This window comes from Somniosus microcephalus, chromosome 2, assembly GCF_052327205.1.
Source record: "Somniosus microcephalus isolate GS21.2 chromosome 2, FLI_Smic_1.0, whole genome shotgun sequence".
Lineage (NCBI taxonomy): Eukaryota > Metazoa > Chordata > Chondrichthyes > Squaliformes > Somniosidae > Somniosus > Somniosus microcephalus.
Genome location: NC_140988.1, coordinates 217034179 through 217054980, shown reverse-complemented (window position 1 = coordinate 217054980; position 20802 = coordinate 217034179). Strand labels below are relative to the sequence as shown.

The 20802-nt window shown below is 46.4% G+C and overlaps 1 protein-coding gene across 2 annotated transcripts in view; it reads left to right on the top strand.

Moving 5' to 3' along the window:
• Positions 1–20802, top strand: part of atp8a1 (ATPase phospholipid transporting 8A1) — a 546817-nt gene that overhangs the window by 264733 nt on the left and 261282 nt on the right. For both annotated transcript variants that reach the window (XM_085969404.1, XM_085969397.1), the window contains one exon: positions 6735–6840. In XM_085969404.1, coding sequence (XP_085825530.1) covers positions 6735–6840 — 106 coding nt within the window. The remainder of the gene's footprint in view (positions 1–6734; positions 6841–20802) is intronic.

The following is a 20802-nucleotide window of genomic DNA, read 5'->3' as shown; positions in this document are numbered from 1 at the left end:
TAACTCTCAATTGTACCATTCAACTGTTTTTTGAATATCTGCAGTGTTTTTGCCTCTACTATCCTAAGTTCTTGAAGATACATCTGTTTCAAGTATATTTTTCACTACTGTGTACTCCTGTTAATTTAAAGTTGCTTAATCCAAATTGCTGGATAATTGGAGTTTTTTTTGAGTTTTGTAAACTGTACAATGTTATTTAATTTGCTTAATTTGAATTACTGGATGATTCAAAGTTTTTTTTCAGTGCAAAAAACAATTTTGAATTATCAGGAGTTTACTGTATATTAAATTCATATCCTTTGGCCCTATTTTTATGGTTTACTTTGAACCAGTACCCTGGGTTTCCCTGATCTATACGGTTTAATATTCTGTAAACTTCAATAAAGGAAAGTTCTTCCCTTAATCGCGACTCTAAAGTCTGAGTTTCTTTAATTTTTTCTTATTGTTCATTCCCTTTAAATGTCATGCGTTTGCACTGGATTGAAACTTTGTATCAGTAGTAATTCCCAGGTTGTTCACTTTGATCTGGAAGTTGTTTGTATGAAGGACACCTTCAATGTAGAATTACGATGGCTGCCCAGTAAACAAAACCTTTATTTAGCTTTGTTACTGACGGTATGCAATAACAAACTGTAGTGGACATTATTCATTACGATTCTAGTAATGTTTTAGAAGGGAACATAAATTATGAACATTTGATTCCCAAAAAGCCAACTCCCTACGGGCAATATATTTTTCAGCTAAGTTGAGCGAGCCTGTAATACATTGTACTGTATATGATTGATTCAGTAGTGAAGATGCAGGGTTTTTTTTCTGTAATTTGCTCTGTTACAGAATCGGCTGTAAAGTTATTTCAACAACATAGAAACATAGAAAATAGGAGTAGGCCCCTCGAGCCTGTTCTGCCATTTAATGAGATCATGGCTGATCATCCAAATTCAGTACCCTATCCCTGCTTTCTCCCCATATCCCTTGATCCCTTTAGCCTTCAGAAATATATCTACCTCCTTCTTGAATACATTTAATAAGTTGGCCTCAACTGCCTTCTGAGGTTGAGAATTCTACAGGTTCACCACTCTCTGGGTGAAGAAATTCCTCCTCATCTCAGTCCTAAATGGCTTACCCCTTATCCTTAGACTGTGACCCCTGGTTCTGGACTCCCCCACCATCGGGAACATCCTTTCTAGTCTGTCGAGTCCTGTTAGAATTTTATAAGTTTCAATGAGATCTCCTCTCATTCTTCTAAACTCTAGTGAATATAAGCCTAATTGACCCAATCTCTCTTCATACGTCATTCCTGCCATCCCAGGTATCAGTCTGGTGAATCTTCGCTGCACTCCCTCCATGGCAAGAACATCCTTCCTCAGATAAGGTGACCAAAACTGCACACAATACTCAAGGTGTGGTCTCACCAAGGCCCTGTACAACTACAGCAAGATATCCTTGCTCCTGTACTCGAATCCTCTCGCTTTGAAGACCAACATACCATTTGCCGCCTTAACCGCCTGCTGCACCTCCAAAATGTAATCTTAAACTTTAAGGCCATTCTTCAAACTGTGCCCTTCCAGCAAAATTAGAAATGGCAGATAATCTAGCAAACAGTTGAAAATTATGGGACAACTATGAGATTATATCTTGACTCATTTGCAGCCAAAAGATGATAGAACCAGTAAACTGATTAAAAAGATAATCGTGATTAATCTCGTCATTAAAAATGTTAATATCTGTTAATCTTGGTTTTAATCACATATCTAATGGGTGGATAACTGCATCCGTCTCATGCATGATTTTTTAAATAACTGATGCTGTTATCAGCATCCCAAAAACAACCCAGCGTAGAAACTCTTTTTTTCTGGATTCGTATTGTTGGTCTCTCTTTATAGTTCCATATTTATTTACATGGAATTATATGGAAAACTCAAACTTAAATGTTTTGTTGTGAAGAGAACATCGACAACTTCTGAGTCATCATGTCTGAAAGTGCAAATTAAAAAGGAAAATTGGTAGGTTTTACATAACTACAGGTAAAAAATGCAACCAGTCTAAATATAGTCAGATCTTTATGAAAAAGAACCAATAAAATAATGGATGGGATAACTGACTTATCGGTTATCTGCGATTCACTGTCTACTGCTGTGCATCGTACATATACAAGCACTGAAGCAATAAAAATACTTGCTGTTCACGAATGTTGTCACTGCTCTGATATGTTGAGGATCATAAAGCACAATAATTCATTCTGACAAGTACTTGCACACATAAAAAAAAAGTTTCAAAACTCTTGTTCCAATCTGCCATCACCTGGCTCTGGAATGCACTGCATTATGCCTGCTGCCAAAAGTCTGGTTGGCAAGCATTCCCCCTTTTTCTTTCTCTTTATTTCTGGCGTTTGCAATAACATAAAGGAAGAAAGAACTTATATTTATATAAAACCTTTCACAATCTCAGGACGTCTCAAAGCGCTTTACAGGCAATGAAGTACTTTTGAAGTGTGGTTACTTTGAAGTAATGTAGGATAATGCAGCAGCCAATTTGCAAGGTCCACAAACAGCAATGAGATAATGACCACTTAACCTGTTTTAATATTGATTGAGGGATCAATATTGACCGGACATCCCTTGGTCTTCGAATAATGTCATGGGATCTTTTATATCTATTTGAGATGGCAGTCAGGGCTTTGGTTTAACATCTCATCCTGAAGACGGCACCTCTGACAGTGTAGCACTCCCTCAGTGCTGCACTGAAGTATCAACCTAAATTATGTGCTCAAGTTTCTGGAGTGGGACTTGAACCCACAACCTTCCAACTGAGAGGCAGGAGTGCTACCACAGACACCTAAATAAAATTTACACTGTCACGTAAATAAAGAGATGCATGTCTTTCCTGCTTATGACACCATCCAGCCAAGTTGTGCAACTAATTAAAGTTATGAGACTCCTGGTTCCAGGCAAGTCCTGTTTTTTATAGACAAACTCACCAGCTGATTAGTCACTACAGAAACAGTAGGTTAAAAGGTGTGCACAGTACAGCTCCCTTCCTCGACATCATCTCCCATATGGAGTGTAAACTCTGACTGAATTCAGTGTTAAGAGTTTAAAAAAAACAAAAGATCTGATATGTGCTTTGTCACTGGCAGCCGCCATTCACCTGCCGTCTCCCTTCCCAGCACTGGTTGCACTTAATACGGGAGCGCGTTATATCTTGGGGGTTGTAGTTTCCAGCAGGCATATTGATATATTTTGATAACCTTATAAATCCTATGAAATAGTTATAACACTTACAAAATAATTGCATGATATGGAGTCATGTCCCATGGTCAGAATAACATACCTGATGTGGTCCAGTGAACATCTGGCGTAATCATCTGTGAGCTGTTCCCATTAAGTGATTCTGAGCGCGAATGGGAATTTATTAAATTGGAAAAATGTGATATTTCTTTAGCAAAACAACCATATCTCCTAGGAAAACCGAGCAGTTTGCCAGTTAAATTAGTATGAGTTTAAAATGTACTGTCCGCGTAACATCCACAATTAACACACGTAACATTTTTGGAAATTATGGGCCTTTCGTTAGACTTGCACTTGCCCATAGAATTTCTGTGGGCTTTTGCATGGCAAATTGCTGCCAGCCAACCATCCAAAAGCGAACGTCTTCTACAGGGCATCTGGGACCTGTGTGAACAGGGCAAGCAACTGTGTATCTCCTTAACCAATCAGATTGAAGAATCGTTAATGAGCAGCACAGAGTCTGAACCAGGAAGTGTCAGTTGGAATATTTAATTCAATGTCAAATCAGATACAGAAAGCAAAATAGAGAGAGGAAAGAAAAATTGGATTAAGAGAAAGATAAGAGACAGAAAGGGGGGGGGGAAAGAGTTCATTTAAAAAACAAAATCTCCAAGAATAATTAAAAGCTGAAGGAATGAGACTCCACGCTTGTAAAAGTTAATTTTCAGTACCAAAGAGTTTGTTTGGCAGTAATTAAGACTTACCACACTGTTAAAATAATACTTACACTGGAATAGATAAGCCCTACCTTTTTTGGCAGCTTCGTCTGTATCTATGAGGTTAGTACAGCAACTTCACCGTTCAGTACATTTGAATGGTGAGTCAGATGGCGAGATGCCGTTTTCGCACAGCTTTTGGAGGAGCAGGACTTCTCGGACAGCAGCTTCCGGATTTTTGCGCATATGCAATCGCTGGAGGCGGATGGGGGGGGAATTGGAGAAAGTTGTACTAGTCATTCCTGGCTAGTCAGCTAGAGCATTGACACAGGCTGTAGTTGGGGCTCCGACCCAGGAAGATCAAAGGAGCGGGGGGGGGGAAAGGAAAATTCTGCACTGTTTTATTTTCTAACCTTTTCTAGGTTAATACTCCGTGTGATAACAGCTCTTGCAAATTCTTGGCTCTGGCCGAATGTATTAACTTTTTTCAGTTCAGTGTATTCCTCCATACATTGACATTGACACCCTAATACTTTGTGTTACTTTATAATCATTCTAAGTAGTCTCAAGTGATTTGATGAGATTTAATATTTTTAAATACATTGGAAGCTGTGGAGTATGTGTAATTTGACTGATTTCATTTTGTAAAATATTGCACATTGTAAGATGCCATCTGCTGTGAAGCTACTGAAAGTAAAATGAGAATATGCAGCGCAAGATTTTCTCCATTCATCTGACACAGCTGATTTAGTAACTGTTGGAAAACAGTGTTCGCTGTGGTGTCTGCTATTTGGACAGAATTTGATTCTAAATTGTCAAGTTAAATCATGAGCTAATTCCCTCATTAGGAGTCTTTGTTGTATGTATTGTACTTTGCTGAGGATATCATTCCTTTAACTCCTTTGGTGTTGATCACTGAATAAAAATCAATTGTACAAATATACAATGCTGCAAGAACTTGGGGTTAAATTCGTAAGTAAAGTTACAAAAGTCCAAGTTTATTGTTTTGCAAAGATGAAAACAAATGTGTTCAGGCAATCAGCCCATCTCGCTTATCTTTACTAGATCTATACCCACCATCACAGCAATTTTAGTCCCTTTTTTTTTTAAATTTCACCCTTCTGTGGTGAATAGAAATACACAAGTTTGAACTTCTTCATCTGCTCCAGTGGTAAGAGTGCACACAGAACTACACCTCTGCCAGCCACACTAGCTGTTCAGATTTACGTCCTTCTGTTTATACCATTCTACAGCCAAGAAGATCTATTACGGAGCACAGCAGAAAGGTGGGGCGGGGGGGGGAATGATGCACTTATACAAATTAGTTTGAAAGGTGTTCTTCACCATATTCTCTCGTTTAAATGTATCATCCTGCCAAAGGGCGGAACGATCTATAATCTTTAAGACCTGCACAGAATAGTTGAATTACCTGCAAGACTCTGTTCCTTTATAAAATCCATTTTTAAAATGTTAAAATATTTTTATGACGAGATGCACTGCAGCAACTGGCCAAGACTTCTTCGACAGCACCTCCCAAACCTGCGACCTCTTCCACCTAGCAGGACAAGGGCAGCAGGCACATGGGAACACCACCACCTCCAAGTTCCCCTCCAAGTCACACACCATCCTGACTTAGAAATATATTGCCGATCCTTCATCATGGCTGGGTCAAAATCCTGGAACTCCCTTCCTAACTGCACTGTGGGAATACCTTCACCACACGGACTGCAGCGGTTAAAGAAGGTGGCTCACCACTACCTTCTCTAGGGCAACTAGGGATGGTCAATAAATGCTGGCCTTGCCAACGACGCCCACATCCCGTGAATGAATTTTTAAAAAAGTTGTAAATTTCAATTATATTGTGAGCTGAGTTCAATGAGTCGTCAATATGGCATCTAGGGTACAGATTCACAAATCTTTAAAAGTAGAACCGCAGGTTAATAATGCCATAAAAAAATGCAAACAAAGTACTGGGGTTCATTTCTAGAGGAATGGAATTGAAAAGTAGGGAAGTAATGTTAAGTTTATATAGAACCTTGGTTAGCCCACACCTAGAGTGTTGTGAACAGTTCTGGTCCCTATTACAAAAAGGATATAGAGGCACTGGAGAAGGTACAAAAATGTTTTACATGGAAGATATCAAAACTGAAAAGGTTACACTCGTCAGGAAAGACTAAACAAGCTGGGACCCTTTTCTCTAGAAAAGAGAAGGCCAAGGGGTGACCTGATATTGGCCTTTAAGGTAATGAAAGGGATTAATAGGGTAGGAGTTGGATATATTTCTTAAGGCTCAAGGGATATGGGGAGAAAGCAGGGACCGGGTACTGAATTTGGATGATCAGCCATGATCTCATTAAATGGCGGAACAGGCTCGAGGGGCCGAATGGCCTACTCCTGCTCCTATCTTCGATGTTTCTATGTAGATGTAGTCACGATTCCACATGGGGGAATTCAGGAGAAACATATTTACCCAGAGAGTGGTTAAAATGTATAACTTACGAGCACATGGAGTAAATGAGGAGAATAGCATATATATGCATTTATGGGGAAGTACAAGAGGGGGAAAGGAATAGAAGGATATGCTGATAGGGTTAGATGAAGTAGGGTGGGAGGAGGCTCATGTGGAGCATAAATACTGGAATGGACCAGTTGAGCTGAATGTGCTGTAAATTCTATGTAATAATGCAATTATAAGCCAGTTTCATTTTTTTGAGAAATAGCTGCATGCCTTTTGCAAATCCTTATGACATTTTCTTTTCCTGAGCTTTGTCAATCTTTTCTTAACACTTAGCCTACGGCACCAATCATCTGCGAGTTTCTAACGATGATGGCAATTTGCCATACAGCAGTACCCGAGAGGGATGTTGACCAGATAATCTACCAAGCGTCATCCCCAGGTGAGAGTTAATACCAAATAGGTGAAATTCATTCTGCTGCATTTTTGTATTGTAAATAACAGCCTAAACATTTTTAAAATGTGTTTTCTCTTTGAAGCAGTGCTGTAGTGAAGTAATTAAGGCATTATGATTCATTTTCACTGTTGTGGTCATAAATGTCTATGTATGTAAGGGGATCAAAAGCCAAACTCTCACTGTGTTAGGATATTTAAACCAAATTTATACTGGTAATGGTGTGAATTAAGCATATACAGCAGCCAAATTGCCTTCCAATTTGGCTATTCTGGACAATTTGTACTGGCACTTTTTTAGCTTGGATTCCAGGCATCTATGAACTGGCTTTGAGTTTATATTACTGAATCCTGACTCTCTCTCATACTAGCACTAGAATTGTTCACCCATGAAAACATTTACAAGGAGACCCACTTATAGATGGCTTGATGCTGGATCAGCACTGCACCAGTCCAGTATAACAGGTAGATTGAGCATTGAGTCACAGGAGCCAGAGTACATCATACATCACTATGATGTGTAGAGTGAAACCAGCTCCACTCCAGGATTTAAGCATGATTACACTGATGATGCCTCTGACAATGTTGCACTCCGTCTTTTGGATGAGACATTAAACCAAGGCACCATTCAGGTGAACGTAAACGATCTGCAGTATTTTGCTTTTGTAAAAGATCCCATGTCACTTTTCGAAGAGGAGGGGGTTTTCCTGGTTTCCTAGCCAACATTTATCGCTCAACAAACCTCACCAAAGTTGTTTATCAGATCATTTATCTCACTTGCTGTGTGCAAATTAGCTACTGCATTTGCCTACATAACTATTACTACAGTTCAACGGTACGTCATTGCTGGAAATTGTTTTGGGAAGGTCCTAAAGATGTGAAAGGTGCAATATAAATGCAAGTTCTTTCTTGATACTGATTGCTTTCTATGTTCCTTCTTTCTGATGAGCGTGAAATCCAGCTGTTCCTTTCTGAAAGCACCCAGTATACGTGTTGTGACGACCCATTTTGATATCTCTCTCCCCACGTCAAACCCTGTGGCCGGGATTCGACTAACCTCAGCGGGTCCGTGGCGGGCGACGTCGGTGGTGGATCCCGACTCTGCTGCTGGCTCCATCCCGCTCTGTGAAATGAATTTCCCTTGGTGGGGTTTGTTAAGCCCACCCAGTGTGTTTCCCGGCCATTTAGAGGAAGCGGGTCTGGTGATGTCATTTAACGATGCGTCATCAGCCGGATTCCTTAAAGAGGCCATGTCCAAATTTATTTTGACAGTTGTGCTGTCAGTGTTCTACAGCACTGAGGTGCTGTCAGTGTTCTACAGCACTGAGGTGCTGTCAGTGTTCTACAGCACTGAGGTGCTGTCAGTGTTCTACAGCACTGAGGTGCTGTCAGTGTTCTACAGCACTGAGGTGCTGTCAGTGTTCTACAGCACTGAGGTGCTGCAGACACTGACAATTACTGCACAGAGGTGCAGGGCTGCACCCAGGCTCTCCCATGACTCCCTCCATATGCTTATGGAGGGAGGCACAGCACACAGGGAGGTCCTCTTCCCTTCCCATGGGCGGAAGAGACCTCCCCAGGAGATCAACACAACCTGGTTGCACATTGCAGAGAAGGGCACAAGCAGCGATTGTCGTCACAAGGACCTGGGTGCAGTGGCACAAACGTTTCAATTATCTCAGTAAATCACGAAACATGAGTACAAAGCCAAACTCAACCTCACCCTGCTGTGCCTCTCATCACATCCCCATCACTCTGCCTTACCTACCCTACTCCTGCACATCCTTCTTTCACCAACTTACCTTGCACCTCCACCCATCCCTCTCTATCTATATTATCACATCCCCATCTCACTAGCCACCCCTTACACTCATCCTCATCCTAGTGCAATCATACCAACTAACAACACACAAGGGTAGGCACTTGGGTATTTTATGCAATGCTCATGTAAAGTTTCTGTTAATGTAATGTCAAACATTGAAATCTTTATTTTCAACACTTTGCGTTCTTGGACAGATTTGTGTGCATCTTTGGAAGTGGCTTAGTGAGTTGCAACAAATGGTGGGACATAACGGTACCCCTCACAATGGTGATGTACCCCCCACAATGGTGATGAGTGTGAAAGGAATGACTTGGGTATTGTAGGGATGCTTTATGGTGTTGGTGTGGGGCAATGCCAACCTGGCACACCATGTGGCAGCCAGGGTGTACAGCGTCAAGTGAAGAAAATCTGGCCATGGTGAGGGCATCCCTGGCCTCCCGGGCAGCAATGTGGTCAGGTGCTGATGCTCTCTGTCCTATGCAGCATCAGGTGATTGTGGAGAAGGTTGGTGGTGGTGTTGGTGCTGCTGGTGTGCCTGGTACTGCTGGTGTAGGGTCTGATCGTGGTGGGATTCTGAGGACCAAGGCGAGAGAGTATAAAGGGCACCCATGCTGATGGAATAGATGGAGGGTGAAGTACAGATGACAGAAGTGATCTGTCAATGCTGAGAGGTAATGAGGTCAGACTGGATGGAGACTTGTGTAAAGACTTGCAGCATGGTGAATCTGTTGTGGAAATGCAGTGAGGAAGAACTTGTGGCTGAGGGAAGATATCTCTAAGGTGGGAGCTTTTACTGTACATTTTGAAGCTGTCAACTCAACAGTTGATTCAGTGGCCATTGAACTCCTGCCTCAGCTTAACAGACATGGTCCATGACCAGCGTGGACCCCGTGGGCGAGCACGTAAAATCAAAAGTTGAGCTCAAATGCATTAATCTCTAAACAAGGTCCTAATTACCTGAATTGGGTCCCCAACCACTGCATGTCACATCTGCTCAGAGCTGACAGACCCGACATTGGAAAAGGCGCATGGCGGTTTCACGGCAGGGTCCAGACCCGCTGGGGAGAAAAACCAGTTTCCCCACCAATCGCGCCCGCTGAACCCCCCTGCAAAATCTCTGCCTATGTCTTTGATCATGTTTTCAATCCTCTCCCTTAAATTTCCTCGTTAGTTGCCATCCATTTTGCCTCTGAAGTGCCTTGGATTGTGTACACTAAAGACACTGTACCATTGCAAACTGTTGGTGGTGGGTGCTCCACATGGCATATTGGGCTGGATATTCCGATCACTACAGGTGGGTACGCGCTGTGTACAGCGCATGTGCTGAAAACTGGCATTTCCGATCTGTCAAGATCTTGACAAATCCTCCGGCTGCCCGGGAGAAGGGTCTCTGCGGGCAGATAGTTCCGCTTTTTGGAGACCTTCCGCCCACAGAAAACCCTTACAATTCTTACGCCTGGTAAAAGCGTAAGGCCTGCTTTTACCAGGATAAGAGTTGAAAAAAGTAAAGACTTTTTTATCACTGATTTATCATTTAAAAATACTTTTTAAAAAAAGGTAAGTTTATTTTTAGCCCCGTAAGAAACTTTTTAATTTTTTTTAATTAAATTTTTGTTTAAAATATTTAATTTATTGTAATTTCAAGTCATTTAAAAATGTGATTTAAAAAAAAAATGTATTTAAAGTTTTACTATTTTTTCATTGATCTCCATTCCTATATTTAACAGGTCTTCCTGTCAAATGTATGAAGGGAGATTTCCTTCTGTGATTGGCTCCTCATGGCCCACGTGATCCCAGGGACGCTGCGAACTACATGCGCCCCTGGGATACGTGGGCCCTGCGCACTTCAAGTTTGGTGAGGCCCAGGAGCAGAAGAGTATGCGTCCCGAGAGACCTCGGGTAAGGACGCAGATTTTTCCAGATCGCAGGCCTCCGCACACGGGAGGCCTGCAATCGGAAAATATGGGCCATTATGTCATTACACTGCTCAAGAAGAGATCCCAAGTATATTACAAGATGCACAGGCATCTGTCCCAATTGTTTGTATATTGGTACCTAGGAGTTCTGGTGGGTACTACTTTTAGCTTAAATATAGTTCGTCAAGATTACACTGAAGGATACTTTGGTCTTTCTCGCCTTTCTTCAATTATAGCAAAGTTCCAATGCAGTTTAAGCTTATACCACATTCGACTCCAGTCCAAATAATTCCATGTCATGGTTTAAAACTTCTAACTGTAGGAGTCACTGGAAATAAACAGACTGTGAGACTTTCATAACAGCAAAGAAAAACACGTGTTAGCTTTATTAACTCTCCGTATGGACTGAGGGACCCAGCTTCGTCGCAGGGCTATGACGTCATCACACAATCGACGACTCTTAAAGGGACCGTGCCCCGATAACCCAACCAAGTTCCGTACATAACGTGGAGCGATAACAACATTGGCTATACATAGTGAATTGTGTTACTGTCCCTATGTGGTCTCCACCACATACGTCCCCCCAGAATTCACTAGAACTGGAAATGTCAGTCGTTGAGGGGCCCGGATCACGGCTGAAACGGCTCCTTAAGTCCGGGGCGGGGACTGGGGGGGGTCGCAGGATGGTCCCCGGGCGCTCTGTGGTGGACTGAGGGTGCAGAAGCCGGCGGTCGGCCCCGCCGCGGGGGCTGAGCCAACCCAACGGGTCGGCCCAAATCCAGGTGGGCCGGCTTAAGACGGTCCACGGAAATGTAGTCCGGCTTACCACCGACATCTACCTCAAAGGCCTTGTCCCCAGCTTCCAGGACGCGGAATGGTCCGTCGTAGGGTGGGTGAAGAGGTCCCCGGTGGGCGTCGTGGCGGACGAAAACGTACTCCGCCGCACGAAGGTCAGGCGGAACGTGGGACTGAGGGAGACCGTGCTGCGACGTGGGCACCGGCGCGAAAACCTTGGCTTTGTCCAGGAGGGTGGACCGCTGATGGGCTGCGGACCAAGGGTCCGTGACGTTGGGGACAAAATCCCCGGGAACCCGCAGCGGCTGCCCGTAGACGAGCTCGGCAGATGAGGACTGGAGGTCCTCCTTGGGGGTGGTCCCGAGTCCCAGCATGACCCACGGGAGTCTGTCGACCCAACTGTCGCCCCGGAGGCTGGCCTGGAGCGCGGCCTTCATGGAGCGATGAAACCGTTCGCACAGCCCATTAGCCTGAGGGTGATATGCGGTGGGGTCTCAACCCGAGGCCTTGGGCGACTGCGTTCCAGAGCTCCGACGTGAACTGGGGCCCCCGGTCGGAGGAGATGTCAGATGGGGCGCCAAACCGGGCGACTCAAGTGTTGATGAACGCCCAAGCCACATCGGCGGACGTTGTTGACGACAGCGGGACGGCTTCCGGCCATCGGGTGGCTCTGTCGACCATCGTGAGGAGGTGGGTGAACCCACAGGAGGGCGGCAGGGGCCCCACCAGGTCCACGTTAACATGGTCGAACCGCCTCTTGGGCACCGCGAAAGGCGCCAACGGGGCCTTCGTATGGCGATGCACTTTCGAGCGCTGGCATACCACGCAGGTATTGGCCCAGTCGCGAATGTCCTTCTTGAGCCCATGCCAGACGAACTTAGCCGCCACCAGCCTCTGTGACGGCTTCCTGCCCGGGTGGGAGAGGCTATGGACGGCGTTGAAAACCTGCCGTCTCCACCCGTCGGACACGACAGGGCGTGGCTGCCCAGCGGAGACGTCTCCGGAGCGTGGTGCCGGCATCGTCAAACGCGACGTCCGCTAACTGAAGGGTCGGAGGCCTGGTTGGCCACCATGCGGGTGTAGTCGATGCCAAGGTGTACGGCGCTGGCGACGGCCCGGGAGAGACAGTCGGCGACAGGGTTGTTTTTCCCAGCCACATGCTGGATGTCCGTCGTGAACTCGGAGATGAAGGAAAGCTGGCGTTGCTGACGGGCCGACCACGGCTCGGAAACTTTGGCCATGGCGAAGGTCAACGGCTTGTGGTCCACGAACGCCGTGAACGGGCGGGCCTCCAGCAGGAAACGGAAGTGTCGGACGACGAGGTAGAGGCAGAGAAGCTCGCGATCGAAGGTGCTGTACTTCTGCTCGTTGGGGCGGAGCTGCCGGCTGAAGAAGGCGAGCGGCTGCCAGGTGCCGTTGACCCACTGTTCGTGGACGGCGCCGACCGCATAGTCCGAAGCGTCAATGGTGAGAGCGATCGGCGCATCGGGCAACGGATGCGCCAGCATGGTCGCTTTAGCCAGGGCCCTTTTCGTGTCCGTGAAAGAATTGGCCATCTCCTCGGACCAGTCGACGATGAGCTTGGCGGGCTTGCCTTTGAATGCCTCATAAAGGGGCCGCATAAGCTGGGCTGCCCGGGGAATGAAGCGATGATAAAAGTTCACCATGCCCAAAAACTCCTGCAGGGCCCTCACGGTGAGGGGTCATGGAAAATCCTTCACGGCCTCCACTTTAGGCAGCAGTGGCACCGCCCCGTCCTTCGTGATGCGGTGCCCGAGAAAATCAATCGAGGACAGCCCGAACTGGCACTTGGCCAGATTGACGATTAGGCCGTGCTGGCTGAGGCATTCGAAGAGAGTCCGGAGGTGGGACACACTCTGTCCTAGAGGCGCTGGCGATGAGAATGTCGTCCAGGTAGACGAACAGGAATGGCAGGTCCCGTAACAGTGTCCATTAGGCGTTGAAAAGCCTGAGCAGCGTTTGAGACCGAATGGCATGCGGAGGAATTCGAACAGCCCGAACGGGGTGATCGCTGCGATTTTTGGGACGTCCTGTGGCCGAACGGGGACCTGGTGGTAACCCTGAACGAGGTCCACTTTAGAGAAAACAACTTTCCCGGCCAGGCGGGCGGAAAAGTCCTGGATGTGTGGAATCGGGTAGCGGTCGTAGCGTCGTTGAGGCGCTGGTAATAGCCGCACGGGCGCCAACCGCCGCCTGGTTTCGGTGCGATGTGGAGGGGCGAGGCCCATGGACTGTTCGACCGGCGAATGATGCCGAGGCGCACTATCGTGCCGAACTCGGCTTTAGCGATGGCGAGTTTCCCCTGGCCGAGGCGCCGAGCGCGGGCATAGACAGGTGGACCGGTGGTCGGGATGTGGTGTTCTACCCCGTGCTTGGTGGCGGCGGATGAGAAAGTGGGCTTCGTGAGGCCCGGGAACCCAGCGAGGAGGCGGGAAAACTCGTCGGAGGCCGAGAGTGCGCTGAACAACTTCACCGTGCCGGAACCAGTGAGCGAACTGAAAGTCTCAGCGTTGATGAGACGTCGGTTCTTGACATCCACCAAAAGGCCATTGGCGCAGAGGAAGTCGGCGCCGAGAAGGGGGGTGGACACTTGCTGTAACAAAGTCCCAAGCGAAACGCTGCCCGCCAAAACACAGCGCCACGCTCCGTTTCCCGAAAGTACGGATGGAACTGCCGTTGGCAACTTCGAGGGCGGGGCCGTGGTTCCCCCCCTGTATGTCTACGGTTGATGCGAGCAGGACGCTCACCTGGGCACCCGTGTCGCAGAGGAAACGACGTCCAGAGTCAGTGTCCATAATGAATAACAGATTACCTGAACGGCCGACAGCCATGGTAGCTAATGAGTGGGCCTTCGGGTTTTCCGACGCGGTAAAGCTACACGGGGGCCGGCACTTCTTAGCGTTGGGGCCGAACTGCGCGTGGTAAAAGCATATGCTTGGGGGCTGCCGCCGTTGGGCTGTGGCGGTGGGGGCAGGGCCCCGCATGGCCGCGCAGTACTGTTGCCCGGCGGAGAAAAATTTGTCGGCCTCCTTGGCCAGGGTGCGGACATCACTCATGAGAGTTGGCTAAAGCTGACCGTACCTGCCCTGGCAGCTGTTGTAGGAACAGTTCTCTGAAGAGGAGGCACGGCTTGTGCTTGCCCAGGAGGGTTAACATGTGGTCCATCAGTTCTGAGGGCTTGGAGTCGCCAAGCCCGGGTAGAGAGAGACACTGGCATGCGCGCTCGGGTTCAGTTAGTCCAAAGGTCTCTAGGAGGTGCGTTCTCAGCGTCGCAAATTTGTGGTGCTCCGGGGGGCCCTCGAGCAGGCTCACGACTCTGGCTGCGGTGGAGCTGCCGAGAGCAGAGACGACGTAATAATACTTCGTGTCGTCCGCGGTGATGTCCCGGAGTGTAAACTGAGCCTCGGCCTGGGCGAACCAAGCGGCAGCCTGTCGTTCCCAAAACTCTGGTAATTTGAGAGAAACGGCGTTCGTCGCCATCTCGGATAAAGTCTTTGGTGACCCTGTTTCTCTTTTGGACGTTTCCAATGTAGGAGTCGCTGGAAATAAACAGACTGCGAGACTTTCATAGCAGCAAAGAAAAACACGTGTTAGCTTTATTCACTCTCCGCATGGACTGAGGGACCCGGCCTCGTCGCAGGGCTATGACGTCATCACACAATCGACGACTCTTAAAGGGATCCTGCCCCGATAACCCAACCAAGTTCCGTACATAACGTGGAGCGATAACAACATTGGCTATACATAGTGAATTGTGTTACTGTCCCTATGTGGTCTCCGCCACATAACCATGTGCTGGGTTTCCTTTGGTCTGTGTGCAAAATCCCAGGAGTAAGTTATGAGGTGGATTTATGGTGAAGTAGGGAAAATGTTGCAAGAGGAGAGGACACCAGCCTACATTGGCATGAAGGGAGAATCTTAATTGTCTTTCTCATCAATACAGGAAACTTTGTGCTATCCGGCACCGACGGGACCGAGCTGCTGCCGTTCCCTCAAAACTGCCGTACACTCCAGAGTTAATGTTGAACTCCGTATCTGACAACAAACACTGTTGCTTAGCAACAGCTTCTAAACACTCGGGTGTGGTTGCAAGCGTCTGTAGCTAAAGCTGTTGCTATAGCTACAGACCTTGCACTGCTTGACTGTGGAGAAAAAAAATCAAAGAAAACAAACAAAAAGAAAAAAATGGCTCCTGATTTTTGCCGGTGGCTCCAGTTTGCCGGATGGTTCACCTCCAGATAGCGCAAAGTTTCCTGTACTTATCTTTTGCTAATTAATGTTGAATGGTTTACCTGCTTTGAGCTGAAGTAGTATCGCATATGCTTGATATCACTGTGATCTAGTCATGGTGTGCAGCTATTGCAAGGGAGTGAGATCAGTTGGCTTTGTGTTTGAGGTTTGCTTTATTTTGAGCAAAATTTTCTTACAAATTAAAATAAATTTTCACTTAGAATCTACTTACTGTTTATGAATATTATCAACACTTAGGGACCAGAATGCCAGTTTGTATCTACTGAAGATGTCTTGTTACTTTGGAGTTTCTGGTTTCAAAATCGGTGCTGAATGCTGTGGATTCTTTCCAGTAACCAATACCCAATGTGCTTATGGTGTCACTATGAAAAATCTTGTGATGTTCCTATTCACTGAAAGGCAGTTCTCCTTTCAACAACATCCTCCTATTGATCATCCACACAAAAGCTTGAGTTTCAGTTCCTCTAGGAAATGCCCTTCCAGTTAAGAGTTTCTAATGTGGATGAGCTCTTTCTGGAACAGTCCAAAAAATCATCCCTAGCCAAACAGTGTTCTGCACTGATTTAGCCAAATAGAAGGCTAATGGGCTTAACACATCACCTTCCAGCTACCGTCAGACCTATTTGACCTTGTGGCCCTGCAGCTGTCTTCTGGGGTGTGGGATTTCCATTATCCTGCCTTACTTACAGGGTCTCTCAGCACATCGGGGTCAAATTCTACCAGAACCCATCGTCCATCCTTCTCAAAAACATCCTAGTTGTGTCTCGATTTGTGAAGTGTGTTTGTCACCAGTTATTGCCCTCTTGGGATTTAAATCCTGTACTGATCAATACTGTAGTAATAAAATTCCCTCAACCAGTTCTGGATGCAACATCACCTTTGCAGATGATTACCACTTACAAGTAGAAAATAACCATTTGGTTTACATTTTTAGATGCTTAGAAACAGTAACTGAAAATTTAGTTTTTTGATTCCCATACTTAATCACCATTTACAAGAAAATTGTGGGAATATTTTTTTTAAATGCTAGCTTAAGTAAATCTAGTTTGTTGAAATTTGGCCAAGTTTTGACAAAATGATTATGATTTTTTTCCCCCTCAATTGGTTCTGATATAAGGGCCTGTCTCTTAGGGTCTGTTTCCTTTGGCAGATAGCACAATCAAAATAAAAGTGCAAATTCCAGAAGCTGCAAATGACATTCGGTACTCAAAGGATTAATGAATCTTGCCTAATCTGTTGGAACACTACTCCCTGTGATCTTGAATTACTCTCGTTTAAAACTGCTGCACTATTTGTTACACTATTATGGCACGTAGTGAATAAACTCCATTCTTTGGAAATGATTTTGTTTAATGCACAACATCTGTCTGCTCTCTGATGCCTCAGAGTTCATCTGATGACTAGCTAAGCCATATAGAGCAGGAAGGATCCAGATTTAATCCATTGTTTGTGTTGTTAGTTTATCTCAGCCAGGGTAACGGTGACTCAATCGTGGCTTTCAAAAAGGGAATTCGATAAGTACCTGAAGGAGAAGAATTTGCAGGGCTACAGGGAAAGGGCAGGGGAGTGGAACTAGCTGAAGTGCTCTTGCAAAGTTCCCTCAACAACTTGAGACTTTTCATTCCTGAGTACTATCCAGCAGCCCCTTGCTGGAAGTGTGTGTGAGTGTACATTGGGTAAGGGTATTGTGGGGGACTACGGTCTCCCGCGTAAAGAAATAGGCAACACAGCGAGCTACAAGAAATAGGTCTTTACTCCAACTCTCTCAATACAGTACTGAATTCGTAAAGCCCGCGAACCTGTGATGACTCACGGATTGGTCACCTGCTGGAACCTGATTGGTTTTCCTTCTCTCGGCAGCAGGCAAGTCTGAACATGCCTTATTCCTCTCAGCTTGCAACTGTCTTGCGGGGGGAGGGGAATACAGCAGTTAAAAGGGGATTATACAGGTTTATCTACATACACAGTGTTTCCCCAATGTGGCAACGCCACATACGCCCCCCCCAGAATCCTCGTTAACTGTAAAAGTCAGTCTCTGCGGAGGTTTGACCAAGCGGCTGTAGTAGCCATCTGGCGTGTGAGGAGGGCTGTCTGGGAGGTCGGCCGGTTGGTTCGTCGGCTGGTCTGCCGGTGGGCTGGCTGGACGGGCTGCCGGTGAAGGTGGGGCGGCGGCCGGGAAGTAAGGTTCTGGCGTGTCTTGGTCCTCTTGTGGGGCCGCCGCCAACGCGGGAGGTCTGCCCCGCCGCGGGGGAAGAGTTATAGAGTCATAGAGTTTTACAGCACAGAAAGAGGCCCTTCGGCCAATCGTGTCTGCGCCGCCCATCCATCCCTGTCCAGTCTAATCCCATTTTCCAGCATTTGGTCCATAGCCTTGTATGCAATGGCATTTCAAGTGCTCATCCAAATGCTTCTTGAATGTTGTGAGGGTTCCTGCCTCTACCACCCTTTCAGGCATTGAGTTCCACATTCCAACCACCCTCTGGGTGAAGAAGTTCCTCCTCAAATCCCCTCTAAATCTCCTGCCCCTTACCCTGAATCTATGCCCCCTTGTTATTGACCCCCCTACTAAGGGGAAAAGTTCCTCTTTATCTACCCTATCTATGCCCCTCATCATTTTGTACACCTCAATCAGGTCCCCCCTCAGCCTTCTTTGCTCCAAGGAAAACAACCCCAGCCTGTCCAGCCTCTCTTCATAGCTGAGGCGCTCCATCCCAGGTAACATCCTGGTGAATCTTCTCTGCACCCTCTCCAAAGCAATCACATCCTTCCTATAGTGAGGCGACCAGAACTGCACACAGTACTCCAGCTGTGGCCTCACCAGCGTTTTGTACAGCTCCATCATAACCTCCCTGCTCTTCTATTCTATGCCTCGGCTAATGAAGGCAAGTATCCCATATGCCTTTTTAACCACCTTATCTACCTGTTCCGCTGCCTTCAGGGATCTATGCACATGTACACCAAGGTCCCTCTGACCCTCTGTACTTCCTAGGGTCCTACCACTCATTGTGTATTCCCTTGCCTTATTTGTCCGTCCAAAATGCATCACCTCGCACTTTTCAGGGTTAAATTCCATTTGCCACTTTTCCGCCCATCTGACCAACCCGTTTATATCGTCCTGTAGCCTGAGGCTTTCCTCCTTGCAATTTACCACCCCACCAATTTTCGTGTCATCTGCGAACTTACTGATCATACCTTTTACATTCTCATCCAAATCATTTATGTAGATCACAAACAACAAGGGACCCAGCACCGATCCCTGAGGTACCCCACTGGACACAGGCTTCCAGTCACAAAAGCAACCTTCGACCATCACCCTCTGCCTCCTGCCACTCAGCCAGTTTAGGATCCAAGGCACCCTGGATCCCATGGGCTCTTACCTTCTTGACCAGTCTCCTATACGGGACTTTGTCAAAAGCTTTACTGAAGTCCATGTAAACCACATCCACAGCATTTCCCTCATCCACCCCCCTAGTCACCCCCTCGAAAAATTCAATCAGATTTGTCAGACATGATTTACCCTTGACAAAGCCATGCTGACTATCCCCGATTAATCCTTGCCTCTCCAAGTGGAGACTAATTTTGTCCCTCAGAATTTTTTCCAATAATTTCCCTACCACAGATGTTAGGCTCACTGGCCTGTAATTCCCTGGTTTATCCCTGCTACCCTTCTTGAATAATGGTACTACGTTAGCTGTTCTCCAGTCCTCTGGTACATCCCCTGTGGCCAGAGAGGTTCTGAAAATTTGTGTCAGAGCCCCTGCAATCTCCTCCTTTGCCTCCCACAGCAGCCTGGGATACATCTCGTCCGGTCCTGGGGATTTATCCACTTTTTGGCCTGCTAAAACCGCTAGCACCTCCTCCCTCTCGATGCTAATATGTTCAAGTATGTCACAGTCCCCTTGCCCGATTTCTATGTCTGCATCGTCTTTCTCCATAGTGAACATAGATGCAAAAAATTCATTTAAAACCCCGCCTACCTCATCTGGCTCTACACACAGATTGCCACTTTGGGCCCTACCCTTTCCCTGGTTATCCTCTTGCCCTTAATATACTTATAAAACATCTTAGGATTTTCCTTTATTTTGCTCGCCAGTGTTATTTCATGGCCCCTCCTCGCCCTCCTAATTTCTTTTTTAAGTATGCCCCTGCACTTTTTATACTCCTCTAGGGCTTCTTCCGTCTTTAGTCTTTTGTAACTGCCAAAAGCCCCCCTTTTATTCCTAATGCATTTTTGTATATCCCTTGTCATCCAAGGTTCCCTTTGCTTGTTGGTCCCACCCTTGACCTTTACAGGAACATGTTGGCGTTGTACTCTCTCTATTTCCCTTCTGAAAGTCTCCCACTGTTTTGATGTGGATTTTCCTATAAGTAGCTGCTCCCAGTCCACTTTGGCCAGATCCTGCCTTATCATATTAAAATCGGCCTTCCCCCAATTTAGAACCCTTATTTCCGGGCCGTCTTTGTCCTTTTCCATGACCACCTTAAATCTCACCGAATTATGGTCACTGTCGCCAAAATGCTCTCCTACTGACACTTCCACCACTTGCCCGGCTACATTCCCTAGAATTAGGTCCAGTACCGCCCCCTCTCTTGTAGGACTTTCTACATGTTGGCTCAAAAAGCTCTCCTGGATGCACTTTAAGAATTCTGCACCCTCTAAGCCTTTCACACTCTGACTATCCCAATTTATATTGGGGAAGTTGAAATCCCCCACTATTATTACCCTATTATTTTCGCACTTTTCTGAGATTTGCCTACATATCTGTTCCTCTATCTCCCCCTGACTGTTTGGGGGCCTATAGTACACTCCCAGCAAAGTGCTTGCCCCCTTTTTGTTTTTAAGTTCTACCCATATGGCCTCATTAGAGGAACCCGCTAATATATCATCCCTCCTTACAGCAGTAATTGACTCCTTAATTAATATTGCAACACCCCCTCCCCTTTTACACCCCCCTCTGTCTCGCCTGAAGATTCTATACCCCGGAATATTGAGCTGCCAGTCCTGACCCTCCCTCAACCATGTCTCCATGATAGCAACAATATCGTACTCCCATGTGTTCAACAACAACTTCAGTTCATCCACCTTATTTGCAAGACTCCTTGCATTAAAATAAATGCCTTCCAGCCCTGCCATATTCTCTTTTGC